At 36.7% G+C, this 13,974-nt stretch overlaps 1 protein-coding gene across 6 annotated transcripts in view; it reads right to left on the bottom strand.

The window, feature by feature from the left end:
• The window catches only part of LOC105209938 (neutral amino acid uniporter 4), a 62,573-nt gene that overhangs the window by 11,698 nt on the left and 36,901 nt on the right, over nucleotides 1-13,974 (bottom strand). For 4 of the 6 annotated variants that reach the window (XM_054232535.1, XM_054232536.1, XM_011180606.3 and 1 more), the window contains 5 exons: nucleotides 9,600-9,760; nucleotides 9,168-9,528; nucleotides 8,657-9,108; nucleotides 8,421-8,593; nucleotides 7,227-7,773 (listed from right to left, as the gene is read on the bottom strand). In XM_054232535.1, the coding sequence (XP_054088510.1) occupies nucleotides 7,523-7,773; nucleotides 8,421-8,593; nucleotides 8,657-9,108; nucleotides 9,168-9,528; nucleotides 9,600-9,736 (1,374 nt within the window). In that variant the 5' untranslated portion in view covers nucleotides 9,737-9,760 and the 3' untranslated portion in view covers nucleotides 7,227-7,522. Of the gene's footprint in view, nucleotides 1-6,658; nucleotides 6,947-7,226; nucleotides 7,774-8,420; nucleotides 8,594-8,656; nucleotides 9,109-9,167; nucleotides 9,529-9,599; nucleotides 9,761-11,298; nucleotides 11,318-13,974 lie in introns of those variants that run through there. The other 2 variants (XR_851611.3, XM_054232534.1) reach the window with 2 other exon arrangements.

Raw genomic sequence — 13,974 nt, 5'->3', positions numbered from 1 at the left:
TGTTTTAATTATATTTCATCATTTTAGGATAGAATTACTATCGTTACTAAAAATTAATAAAAAAATATTTCTTATAGAATTAAAATTTTAATTAACTGTTAAAACCTTTCTTTTATTTGAATCTAAAAAAAAAATAAAAATATTATTTAAATATTATTAAATTTTTTTTTTATTTTTCCATTTCCGTACCACCCTAATGTGCATTTATTTATGTTGTTATGTACACTTATCGACTCATAACAGGAAGAGGAATCATATTTGCGCTCGCAGATTGATTTAATATTCCACTTCAATTCAAGTTCGAGGACAAAGTCTAAAAACTGAATGGGCTTTGCTTTAGTTTGCTTTTCATGTATAGGAAAATTGGGTGTACATGGCGTATGTGTGACATTTTATTTATATGAATATAAATATTCAAATTAAATTAATATATCTATAAATATTTTCAAAGGTGGCGACTGTGGTTTATAAATAAATATATAATAAATGCGATGCCTCCAAGTTTTCTCAAAGTTAACGCACACTGACAATACCAAATCTCAAAATCTCGAGCACTTAATTCAATTGAAATTAGTCTGAGAAGTTTTAATGAAAGTGTTCATTTGTCATACAATTTGTTGTTATTATTGTCATTTGAAATTTTAATAAACTTTGATTTACAAGCCCTCACAATCAGCTGATTACAAATGTACCTGAATAAATTGAAGTTTCCACCACATTTAACTCGTACAAATCATCGCCTGTTTAGTTTTTTTATTATTACTTCACGAGTGTTGTTGTATTACCTAATACGAAAAGTATTTGTTAACAATAAAAGTAATGTAATTAGTATTTTATTTCTAATTATGCAAAGTTTCCCACCAGACTATAAAAAATGCTTATTATTGGCATTAAGCGTGGAAACTTTTACAGTACGAATATACAACAATCAACAGCTGTTTATAACAAAAAGGCCTGTATTTCAGCCATAATTGTGAATGAAATAAAAGTTTATAGTATAAATAACATAATATGTTCACTATCAGGGACAAAACGTTTCCATGGAATGTGCAGCAGGTGTCGTTGACTGGCATTAACAGGCGTTGCAAGCTGTTTCAGTGGTTTACACTTCGCACAAGGTTATTTATAATAAGTAAGGAAGTGCTAAATTCGGGTGTAACCGAAAATTTTATATTACATATTTTCGGTGAAAAATTATCCTTAGGCACTGAGGTCATCAAGTTCAATATCCGGGACCTCTAAAAGTTATATTTCGATTTTGACAATTTTTAAATCAGTGATACCAGACCTCAATTGCTCAATTAGTGCTTGTCTTATCTATTGTAAAGTGAATGAATCGGATGGCATTAAAAATTGTGTTATATGGCAAGTAGGCGTGGTTGTAAACCGATTTATCCCATTCGTAATAATAGGTTTTACTCAAGATATAGCTTGCATTGACAGACGGCTGGACGGACAGATAGACAGACATCCGCACATCAACTCGTCTTGTCATGCTGATCATTTTGAAATATATATTCCTATGTCTAATTCCTTTAGTTTAGATGTCTTTAAAAAGTAACTCTAGGGAACCGATCTTATAATTCAGTGTCACGTTATAATGTCAGCCTATACCAGAGAACTATAGATTTTTATGTGGTCACCATACTGTCAGACAATTTTTTTGTGGTAATTTTTGTATTTTAAAGTCCAGCCGTGTTTTTTTGTAACCCGACCGTAAAAGAACGCTAAAACTTGGTTCAAATTCCATTCCTTTTACAATTTCTTAATATCAAGTCGCCAACATGAGAAATATAATGAAGTTAGCTGCGGTTTCCCCAAATCTAATTGAAGGCTCATTCAGTACTTTAACTCTTCAGCCACTTAATCGAGGTCACATTTCCTTAAACCAACTCACGTTTAACTGCCATATACTATCCATTTTGTGTTTTTGTTTTACATGTGATTGGGAAAATTACCAGTTTCTTTCTTAAGCTAGCGTACAATACATTGATACAACAAGTAGCCATAAATAAATAAAAGTATTAACAAGTTTACTTGAACACTCGAAAAAATACCAAGTCATGTCTTCCAAATACGTCATTTGTCATTCTGTCGACATTAAGTAAATATACTAGACAAAATTTCCCAGTGGGTATTGTAATGAAAAGCACTTTCAAGTACACCTCACAGCTTTGTTGAGTGTTGAAAATTTCCACTTAAAGACGCGTGCTTTGGCCGACAGTTGCTTTAATTACTTTGTTATTAGAAGTTGTTTTCCCCGTATCTCTGTTAAAATATCATTCAAGTAGTCAACTTTTGAAAATTAAATTGTAAGTAAGCACATTTGACATTTGAAAAGCCACTTAAGAGCATAATAATCAAGTAGTAGCACTCTTATGCACCTGGTAGAGTGTTTTCTCCTTATATATAACCTGTTAGACTTTTTTATTTCCTCCCTTAGTAGCGTCCGTTTTTAATAAAACCGCACTAGATTCAAATCGAGAAGCTTTTTTGAATCATAGAAGACTCTTAAAGATTGTATAACACCTCCGAAAGGCTGATGGATTTCATGAGAATATTTTTTATGAGAGAACGCTATAAAAAAAATAATAATAATGACCTGATGATTATATCCACGAAATACTGTTGAGTTTGCGCAGAATTTACCTGCGTTCACTAGTCAAATGCGGTTATGCAAAACGCAGTTACACTACCCGGACAATATTTAATTAGAAAGCTTCTGTTGCATTAAAAGTTATCGCGGGGGTTTTATAAGAATACCTTTTGTTTTGTCGTCATTTATGTATACTTATTTTGTAAAGTTCTAGGAAATCGCTTCACAACTGAACCTCGTGTTCAGGTTTATAACTAAATCAAATTCAAAAGAATTGTGATGAGGAAATCGTTACAGATATATGGGACTTGAATAAAAATTAATTGAATTCTATATTTATTATAATTTTTTTGCGGTTTTGATCGTGATTGACGCACATAATCGGATGTACCAGAATTCGGCCTTCGCGCCCTTTCTTTGGAGCTTGCTAACGGCAACGCTTTTGAACCTCGAAGTAGAATTTTTATTTTTATGTTTACATACTGAATCATGTCTCAAAATAATATAAACTTTTTATAACGCAAATGTTATGACCCAAGAAGGCCTGTGAGTCATGTATGTTTTTCCCTTCGAGTGGCCTCTGACGAGATGTTCATTTGCCGAGATGAACGAAAACATTGAATTGTGAATTTATACAACCTCGTCCATCACATCTCTTGTTGGACGATGTTGTCTGCCCTTACGTTCTCAAGAACCACATTCAACTGTAAGTGGTTGTTCCAATATTAAGAAACCGGATCTACCAATATTACAATTCATAAACCTTAAAATGTTGGTCGTGATCATCATAAAAAGGAGTGTCTCTGTCTCTTTCCTCGTATACTCGCAGTCCAATACCCTACAACAGTATAACTAGCAGAAGCACTATATACCAAGAATAGAACTATATGCACTTCATTTTTATACTCTCGCAACATGTTGCACACAGTATTATAGTTTTTTACACATAACGGTTGTTTGTATCACCCAGAAATAAAAGAGTTAGATATGGGATTATATATATATAAATGATCAGGATGACGAGTGAAGTTGAAATCCGGATGTCTGTCCGTCTGTCCGTGCAAGCGATATATATATATATATTTGGCGTAGGAACCGCTTTAAGCGATTATAGCCGAATCCACCAGAGCGCGCCACTCATTCCTCCTTTTTGCTTTTTGGCGCCAACTGGAAACACCAAGTGAAGCCAGGTCACTTTGCACTTGGTCTTTCCACCGGAGTGGAGGTCGTCCTCTTCCGCGGCTTCCTCCAGCGGGTACTGCATCGAATACTTTCAGAGCTGGAGTGTTTTCTTCCATCCGTACAACATGACCTAGCCAGCGTAGCCGCTGTTTTTTTATTCGCTGAACTATGTCAATGTCGTCGTATAAATCGTACAGCTCATCGTTCCATCGTCTGCGGTATTCGCCGTTGCCAATGTTTAGAGGACCATAAATCTTGCGCAAAACCTTTCTCTCGAAAACCCCAAGAGTCGTCTCATCGGATGTTGTCATCGTCCACGCTTCAGCGCCATACATCAGGACGGGAATAATGAGCGACTTATAGAGTTTGATTTTGGTTCGTCGAGAGAGGACTTTACTTTTCAATTGCCTACTCAGTCCAAAGTAGCACCTGTTGGCAAGAGTGATTCTGCGTTGGATTTCAAGGCTGACATTGTTGGTGTTGTTAATGCTGGTTCCCAGATAAACGAAATTATCTACAACTTCAAAGTTATGACTGTCAACAGTGACGTGGGAGCCAAGACGCGAGTGCGCTGACTGTTTGTTTGATGACAGGAGATATTTCGTCTTGTCCTCATTCACCACCAGACCCATACGCTTCGCTTCTTTATCTAGTCTGGAAAACGCAGAACAAACGGCGCGGTTGTTGCTTCCGATGATATCAATATCATCGGCATACGCCAGGAGCTGTACACTCTTGTAGAAGATTGTACCCTCTCTATTTAGTTCTGCAGCTCGTATTATTTTTTCCAGCAATAGATTGAAGAAGTCGCACGATAGTGAGTCACCCTGTCTGAAGCCTCGTTTGGTATCGAACGGCTCGGAGAGGTCCTTCCCGATCCTGACGGAGCTTTTGGTGTTGCTCAACGTCAGCTTACATAGCCGTATTAGTTTTGCAGGGATACCAAATTCAGACATCGCGGCATAAAGGCAGCTCCTTTTCGTGCTATCGAAGGCAGCTTTAAAATCGATAAAAAGATGGTGGGTATCGATTCTTCTCTCTCGGGTCTTTTCCAAGATTTGGCGCATGGTGAATATCTGGTCCATTGTAGATTTTCCAGGTCTAAAGCCACACTGATAAGGTCCAATCAGTTCGTTGACGGTGGGCTTTAGTCTTTCACACAATACGCTCGACAAAACCTTATATGCGATATTGAGGAGACTTATACCACGGTAGTTGGCGCAGATTGTGGGGTCTCCCTTCTTATGGATTGGGCAGAGCACACTAAGATTCCAATCGTCAGGCATGCTTTCTTCCGTGCAAGCGATAACTTGAGTAAAAATTTAGATCTTGGAACACATATTCCTTGGGACCGTGAGAGGGTTGCTTTCGAAGATGGGCAAAATCGGTCCACTGCCACGCCCACAAAATGGCGAATACCGAAAACACATCAAGTGTCATAACAAAGCCATAAATAAAGTTATGAAAGTAAAATTTGATACAAAGGATCGTATTAGGGAGGGGCACATTTAGATGTAATTTTTTTTAAGTGGGCGTGGCCCCGCTTCTAAATAGGTTTTTTGTATATATCTTGCTAACAAAAAAAATATCTAAACCAAACTTTCTGCAGTCGTTTCTTTTAGCCACTTCTTAATATAGTCCAAAAATGAAAGAAATCGGATAATAACCACGCCCACCTCTCATACAAAGGTTAGGTTGAAAATTACTAAAACTGGGTTAACTTACTAACGAAAAACGGCAGAAACACTAAATTTCACAGCAATAATAGCAGAAGGAAGCTGCACTGAGATTTTTTTACAAAATGGAAAATGGGCGTGGCCCACTTATGGGTTAAAAACCATATCTCAGGAAGTAGTCGACAGATTTCAATGAAATTCGGTATATAATACTTTCTTGACACCCTGATGACACATGTGAAAAATTGATGAAATCGGTTCACAATCACGACAACTTCCCATGTAACTCAATTTTGAACTCCATCTTATTCCTTCACTTTATAATTTATACATAAGGAACCAATGAAGATAGCGAAATAAAACTTTACACAAATACTGTATATGATCTGTGGCATCACTTGTGAAAAATGTGTCGAAATCGGACAATAACTTTTCAATGCACCGGATATCGTATATGAAGAACTCAGTGCCTTAGGGTAAATTTTTACCGAAAATATCGGTAAATCTCTCAGATATCTTAATTTAATTCAGAGGAAATATTTTTCTTCCAATAGTGTGTCTCTGTACCAGAAAAGGTTAAAGGGGGTCATAACTTCCCTTATATATGAATATATGAGAAAACCAAATAATATTTTCAAAAATACGATGAGCTTAATAGCTTATAAATCGGTTAATATGTGAAATATATTTATGCCGAATATATGGGTCAAATTGTGTGTTTTCTTAATAAAAATATAGCAATAAATTGCGAGAGTATAAAATGTACGGTTGCACCCGAACTTAGCCTTTCCTTACTTGTTTTCATTTCAATTTATGAAATCACGAAACAAGAATTCACAAATTCTCCTAGATTCTGATGGAGCTTGGTACTGATTGTGGTTTTAAAAATAATAAAAATATGCTTAGTTTTATAAAATTTGGAACAGGGGTAACCAGCGACAGTAAAGAGGTAAGCCCTAAGTAATACTACTAAAAACTTGTTTGGGAAAGGTTTTCTGCCGCAACAATAATAACAACAAGAGGTAAAGATCAAGAATAAGACCTATCGATAAGTTTACAGATCGCCATAAGCGGTGTGTATCGACTTCGATACCGACTATTAAGAATAATAAAATCGATATATGCAGGAAAATGTATTTTTCCTGAAAAATTATTCACTTTTCTTTATCCAATTATTTTATATTATTGTATAAAAAATACTTACAAAGAGTGTATAGTTTCCGGAAGATTTACTTTTAACTTTTTTATTGAAAGTTCTATCCGACGTCGTTAAATCTTATCCATGCTTCATTTGTTCTTAGAAACTTAAGGTTCTTTTTTCGAAAACATTTCCACATTGTTTCCTTATCAAATAAGTACATATGAGCGATGTCTGAAGCGGTAGGGATATATTTAAAATATTCTCGAAATAATTTTGATTTATGTTGCTAAGTACAGAAAAATTCAGATCCATTCCGTAATGTAGTACCAATTTTCGTTTTAAATCAACATTCTATAAATCGATATAAAGTAATTGTTAATTATTTTTATATTTCAAATCCAATATTATATACAATATGCAACATAAATATATGTATATAAAGACAAAAATCAATTGCAGGCAAATATTTTACATTAACATATATTTAAAGCTTCCATCTTTCAACTTACATATAAAACTACTAGTGTTTCTAAAAACTAACATTTATTGGCACACAAAATCAGTTAGTTAGTCATGTGAACGCAATTTCTGCATAAGTCAACATTATTTATTGGCAAGAATGTCGACCTGATTTGTTATTTTTTTATTAAATATTTTGTGAAATCAACACTATAAATATAATTGATAAACATTAAAAAAAAAGAAAATAAAAATGATTATAGTTGATACCTGATATAAGGTGTATTACTAAAAATCACATTGGCACATAAATATACTCATCACTTTCGAAATACGCTAAATCTAGTCTAATAAATTCACAAAACTTATATATAAATTTCATTATATATATGTATATTTTAAACTTAAATATGTATATATGTACGTACACCTATTCGAGTAACACTTTCTCACGGCTGGCCATAAATGTTATTCCGCTTCATTAAAATGCAACACGATCTGTGTTAAACTCTCATAGGTGCCGGTGGAGAAGCCCAGCAATGCCAGTATGAGTATGCCGATATTTTTAGTGAACAACCAGGCGCCGGGGCCTTTATTATCGTCGCGTTTAATGAGCAACTCAATCATTGGTGGGAATACCAGCGCCAAGGCAGTGGAGCACAGCGCACCGATGAGTGACATAAAGAGACCCAAAGCGGGCACCAGTTCTGCAATGCATACTGGAAGGAAATTGGAAAATTAATAAATTTGTTTTTATAAAAATCTTATTCACTGAAAATAGACGCCTAAAATTTGAATTTTGATTAAAGTAATGTAATTTGTTTAGTGAACAAAAGTAATAAGCCGTCTAGTACTGCAGTGAAGTTCTTAGTTTCTCAACTTTCGTCTCACAATTTTTGTTCCGCGCCTAAAACTATACCACAAAATTGAATATAAACTCTCTCTCTTAGTTCAATTAAGTCTCACTTAAGATATTTCATTATATATATATTTCGAACCCCCATATACTGAAAGTGAGATCACCGCGCCTACAATGAATCAATTTCCGATATATCTTAATAACATTAAGTGAGCATTTTTTGTTAACAGCATGGGACCTGGTGTTTAAAATCAATCAAGTTTGATTAGAACTTCCTCTAGATCCCATATAACATATGATTTTCTTTATTTCAGGAAATCGGTTCAAAACTTGGCCTAACCTCGAAATACCCAATCTAATTACTACCGGTTGATTCTTGTAAATTATCAGAAAAGGATAATCGATCTTAACCCTTCCTTACTTGTTTCTGAGTTTCAGAAGTTGGTATGCATGAATCAGAAATTTTGAGGTTAGGCAACCCTATAAAGTTCTCTAAACTATACTCACATGTCAGCACCACCATAATCGTGCGGAAAAGCAGCTCTCCTGTGAAAGGACGCCTTTGCAAATGCATAATTTCTATGGCATTGGGCAGCATAATTTGTATGGCAATGAAGAATTGTAGTGGATAACCGAGCATCACGCCAGCCGATACCATAACTTTAACGGATTGCGCCAAACTGCAACAAAAAGAATAAATAATTAATAATCTCCGCCTTAGTATTAAACTGCATGACACTCACATTGTATCGCCCAGGTTCAAGGTCAAACTTCCGCCCACCTCCTCACCCCATTTGAGGTAACCCAAAGTGCCGGCAAATAAGAACATGAAGGTCACCAAGGTCATGCCCATATTTAGGACACCCATTTTGCGCGCAAAGTCCGATGGCTTGCGCATGGCATTACGCAGTGGCAACACCAAAGTTATGCCCTCAAATGCGAAGATCGCGGTGCCGAAGAACAGCGCCAAATGTGGACCATCCGTGTAAAGTTTGCGCTCCGCCGCACTGGGCACACCATCCTTGAGTGCGTAAAATATAGTTATAGCTAAGCCCACCACCATGCAAATGGAGGCGATCAGCGAGACGGGCATCAACCATTTCAGGTTCGTTATAAGTGAGGTTAGCAGTATGGGCACAAATATGATCACCATAACTATGTGTACATCAATATCGATTTCGTAGGCATCGAAGATCTATAAAGATTTTGGGCATTGGAAAAATAGATTTTGTTTATTAAATTTTCACGAGCTACCTGTTTCATATTTGTGCTGATGAACACGATGTAAATACAACAAAAGCCCAATTGTGTGACACAAATGAAAATATTCACAATGGTTTTCATCATTTTCGACCATGTGCGCAATTTCACTGGACCATTGGCGAAGCACTGCTCCACCGTATCGGCGTAGTCGGCACACACTACACCGTTAGTTAGCGCACGCATCTTTTCGGAACAATTGACGAGCACATGTTGGCAATGCACTGAAATTACCCCGATTACCACGAGCAGTATGGGTCCCACAATTATGCCGCCATTCTTAAAGGCATCGCCCATAGCGAAAAGTCCAGGTCCAATGTTGCCCTTGAAGATGTGTATAAGCGTTGTAACATAACTGTAGAAATATTGAGACAATTTTAGATTACATATTTTATTTATTGTTATATTTTATATATGTATAGTTACCTCGTTGGCGGATGTTCGGGCGCATTTTCACCTTCCTTCTTCAGCTGTTGCTTTGCTGTTTTCTCCACATCACTCTTCTGTAACTGTGTTTCATCTATGGTTTTGTTGGCATTAGCTTCGTTGTCTTTATTTTCCATAGGCACTTCAGTGTACGTTTGATTCTAGAAATAGACATAAAAAATATACAAAAAGTTAGAGGTTATATTAGACTAAAAGTTATTCTGATAATTCAGTCTGATATTTAATAAAAACGTATTGAAACATTTGATTTTGAAAATAATAACGGTATTTTTCTGTTAAAAAGGTCCACATTTTTAAATTCCTAATATAGTTCAATTTCCTAATAATGGTTCTAGATTTCAACAAGAGTTTGTTCATCAGTTCTTGAATTAGTATGTATATCTGGTTTCAAAGCATGTGACACAGAAACATGGACGATGACGACCTGAGATGAGAAAGCACTTGGAGTATTCGTGAGGACTTTTCTCCCCAAGGTCTTTAGCGCTATCCGTGTGAAACGATAAGTACCGAAGAAGATGGAACCGTAAACTGAGTTCTCCGGCGGCATGGACATAGTGAAGCGCATAACGAATGCATAGGTCGTACACATTGAAGACGATGCTTCAGTAAAAAGCTTTTTCGTTTCGAGAGCCATGTGTGGACAACGGAACGAAGAACTCCAACGCATTGAATGAAAAGACCAAGTGCTTAGGGATCTGTCTACACTTGGGATGTACAACTGGTGTAACTTTGTAAAAGAAAAAGGCAACTGTCGAAGTTTTGTGATCTCGACCCCAGACCGACCCACGGTTGTGTCAAAGATGAAGAAGGTTTCATAGCGCAGAAACTAAAGAATGTGTTGGATAATTAGTGAATCTAAAAATTATTCGAAGAGGAAGAGAAAAATTATTCATTGGTTCCAATATCAATAGGGTCATGTTTAAGGTAAAAAGTGTTTTTTTTTTCTGCAAGAAATGGCATGCTGTATTTCAGAGACTTAAAAACCTCTCATAATCTCTCAACCAAAAAACCAGTTGGTACGATGAACGAAAATTTTATGAAAAGATCAGGCGATTTACAGAAGGTTTCAAGACCGGAGCATTATCATGTAGGGACCAAGGAGGTAATCTGGTAACGGATGTCCAGAGCATACTGGGATTATGGAGGGAACACTTCTCCGACCTGCTGAATGGCAGTGACAGTGACAGTGAAGTACAACACCAGGAGATGGCGAACCCGATTCCCCAATCGATGACGATGGAATAGATATTCCATTACCCGACCATGAAGAAATTCGAATGGCAATTACCCGCTTGAAGAACAACAAAGCGGCGGGGCCGATGGACTACCGGCCAAGCTATTCAAATACGGCGGCGAAGAACTGATAAGGTGCATGCATCAGCTTCTTTGTAGAATATGGTCGGAAGAAAGCATGGCCGACGATTGGAATCTCAGTGTGCTCTGCCCAATCCATAAAAAGGGAGACCCCACAATCTGCGCCAATTACCGTGGTATAAGTCTCCTCAATATCGCATATAAGGTCTTGTCGAGCGTACTGTGTGAAAGGCTAAAGCCCACCGTCAACGAACTGATTGGACCTTATCAGTGTGGCTTTAGACCTGGAAAATCGACAATGGACCAGATATTCACCATGCGCCAAATCTTGGAAAAGACCCGAGAGTGAATAATCGATACTCACCATCTTTTCCGCGATTTTAAAGCTGCCTTCGATAGCACGAAAAGGAGCTGCCTTTATGCCGCGATGTCTGAATTTGGTATCCCCGCAAAACTAATACGGCTATGTAAACACGTTGAGCCTGACGTTCCGTGAGGATCGGGAAGGACCTCTCCGAGCCGTTCGATACCAAACGAGGCTTCAGACAGAGTGACTCACTATCGTGCGACTTCTTCAATCTATTACTGGAGAAAATAATACGAGCTGCAGAGCTAAATAGAGAAGGTACAATTTTCTACAAGAGTGTACAGCTGCTGGCGTATGCCGATGATATTGATATCATCGGAAGCAACAACCGCGCCGTTTTATCTGCTTTTTCCAGAATAGATAAAGAAGCGAAGCGTACGGGGCTGGTGGTGAATGAGGACAAGACGAAATATCTCCTGTCATCAAACAAACAGTCAGCGCATTCGCGTCTTGGCTCCCACGTCACTGTTGACAGTCATACCTTTGAAGTATTAGATAGTTTCGTCTACTTGGGAACCAGCGTTAACAACACCAACAATGTCAGCCTGGAAATCCCACGCAGAATCACTCTTGCTAACAGGTGTTACTTTGGACTGAGTAGGCAATTGAACAGTAAAGTCCTCTCTCGACGAACAAAAATCAAACTCTACAAGTCGCTCATTATTCGCGTCCTGATATATGGCGCCGAAGCGTGGACGATGACAACATCCGATGAGACGACTCTTGGGGTTTTTCGAGAGAAAGGTTTTGCGTAAGATTTATGGTCTCAACATTGGTAACGGCGAATACCGCAGACGATGGAACGATGAGCTGTACGATTTATACGACGACATTGACATAGTTCTGCGAATAAAAAGACAGCGGCTACGCTGGCTAGGTCATGTTGTACGAATGGATGAAAACACTCCAGCTCTGAAAGTGTTCGATGCAGTACCCGCTGGAGGAAGCCGCGGAAGAGGACGACCTCCACTCCGGTGGAAAGACCAAGTGCAAAGTGACCTGGCTTCACTTGGTGTTTGCCAAAAAGCAAAAAGGAGGAACGAGTGGCGCGCTCTGGTTGATTCGGATATCTAATCTCTCAATCGTTGAACGCTGCTCTTATAAAAAAATGTAAACTACAAGTAAACTAATGTTTTGGAAGCATTATGGATTAATAGAGTATATACACTTGTATAAATATATTTAAAATTTTCCATGTTTGGGGTCAATTAATTTATATAACAAAAATAAAGTACCCTAATGTACACTGTAATTCATTTAACTAGTAAAATTAGGCATTAACATGACAAATGTATTTTTCAGCAATTAAAAAAAATCGTAAAAAATTATTGCTAGTATTTTAGACAATTCCGAATAGTAATTGCTAGTTTTAAACGCGAGTGAGAAAACAATAACAATTTGCATGCCCATCAAAGCAATTATCACGAAATAGTTCTATACCTATATACTATATTATATATGATATATATCTACCCATTTGAATGCATGTACATATATTTTAGAAATCACAATAACTGACAACAACAATAATTGAATAGTAAATTAGAATTGAATAGAACCGGCAAATATTTGCTCAACCGAAAACGTGACCACATGCCGGTAACTTGAAGTGTATACGCGTATAAACACGGGACAAGCAGGGCAGTCAGGTTTAAGTGTGGGATCTCACGAGAGATCGTCGTCAACAAATATGACACCTGATTAGTTGTTGTGCTTGGCAAAAGAAAGTTGATTTCTAAGAATTATGCAATGAAGATACACAAATCATGTTGATCGCGTTGATGATCATACGTCGGTCGATTCTACTTTGATAAAACTAATGGCAATTTGTACAAAAAAACGTTAAATACTTGACGAGAGTTAACAAACAATCATGAGTAACACGCGACACCGCTGACAATCAAAGGCCTTTTCACTTTTTCTATTAACTATTATATATGCAAGTATATTTTGATTACTTTTAATTGAACAAAACTTGGGTAATTTTTAACCGCGCCATGCGGTGCAAAGAACAACTTGTCACTCACATATTTGTAGAAATTAAAAAATAAATAGGTATATACATATAAATAAATATCTGTATAGCTAAAATGAATGAACAGTTCGGTTTGTGGAATTTTGGTCTTTTCTTTTTGTCGGTGGCGCTTCAAAGTGCTCAGACGCGTTTACGCGTCATGCTCGTGGAAAGTTTTGAGATCATGACGCAGCCGCATATTTACTCATCTATTTTTAATAACACAAAAATTTACTTAAATAATTAAAACGGAAACAAAAAATGAAATGTGTTTTGGCAAGCAAAAGGGTTGGCGTAGGTAAGGTTAAGGCGTCTGAAAACGCAATTGACGCTCTTAGGAAAATTTCTGGGCAGTGCTCCAAGGCAAGTGATTAATGTGAGAAATGTGTACTTCTTTATTTGTCATAAAATTGTTTTTTATAAAAAATGTACTTTATACAAGTAACATTTAATATATTATTTATGAACTAGTATACCAAGATATTATAGAACCTAAGGCTGTGGACTCATGCAAAACATATAACATTCATTGTTCAAAAAAATAATGTTTTTTGTGGTTCTGAAATTATACTCATCAGATTGCTCTTTTAGACCCTCAAAAAATTGTCATAAACTTCTAGTTGGGTTATGCAGGCTTTGATGCTATTAAAAGAACTTTT

The sequence above is a fragment of the Zeugodacus cucurbitae genome, chromosome 5 (genome assembly GCF_028554725.1).
Source record: "Zeugodacus cucurbitae isolate PBARC_wt_2022May chromosome 5, idZeuCucr1.2, whole genome shotgun sequence".
NCBI classification, from domain to species: Eukaryota; Metazoa; Arthropoda; class Insecta; order Diptera; family Tephritidae; genus Zeugodacus; species Zeugodacus cucurbitae.
This window is presented reverse-complemented; position numbering and strand designations above follow the sequence as displayed.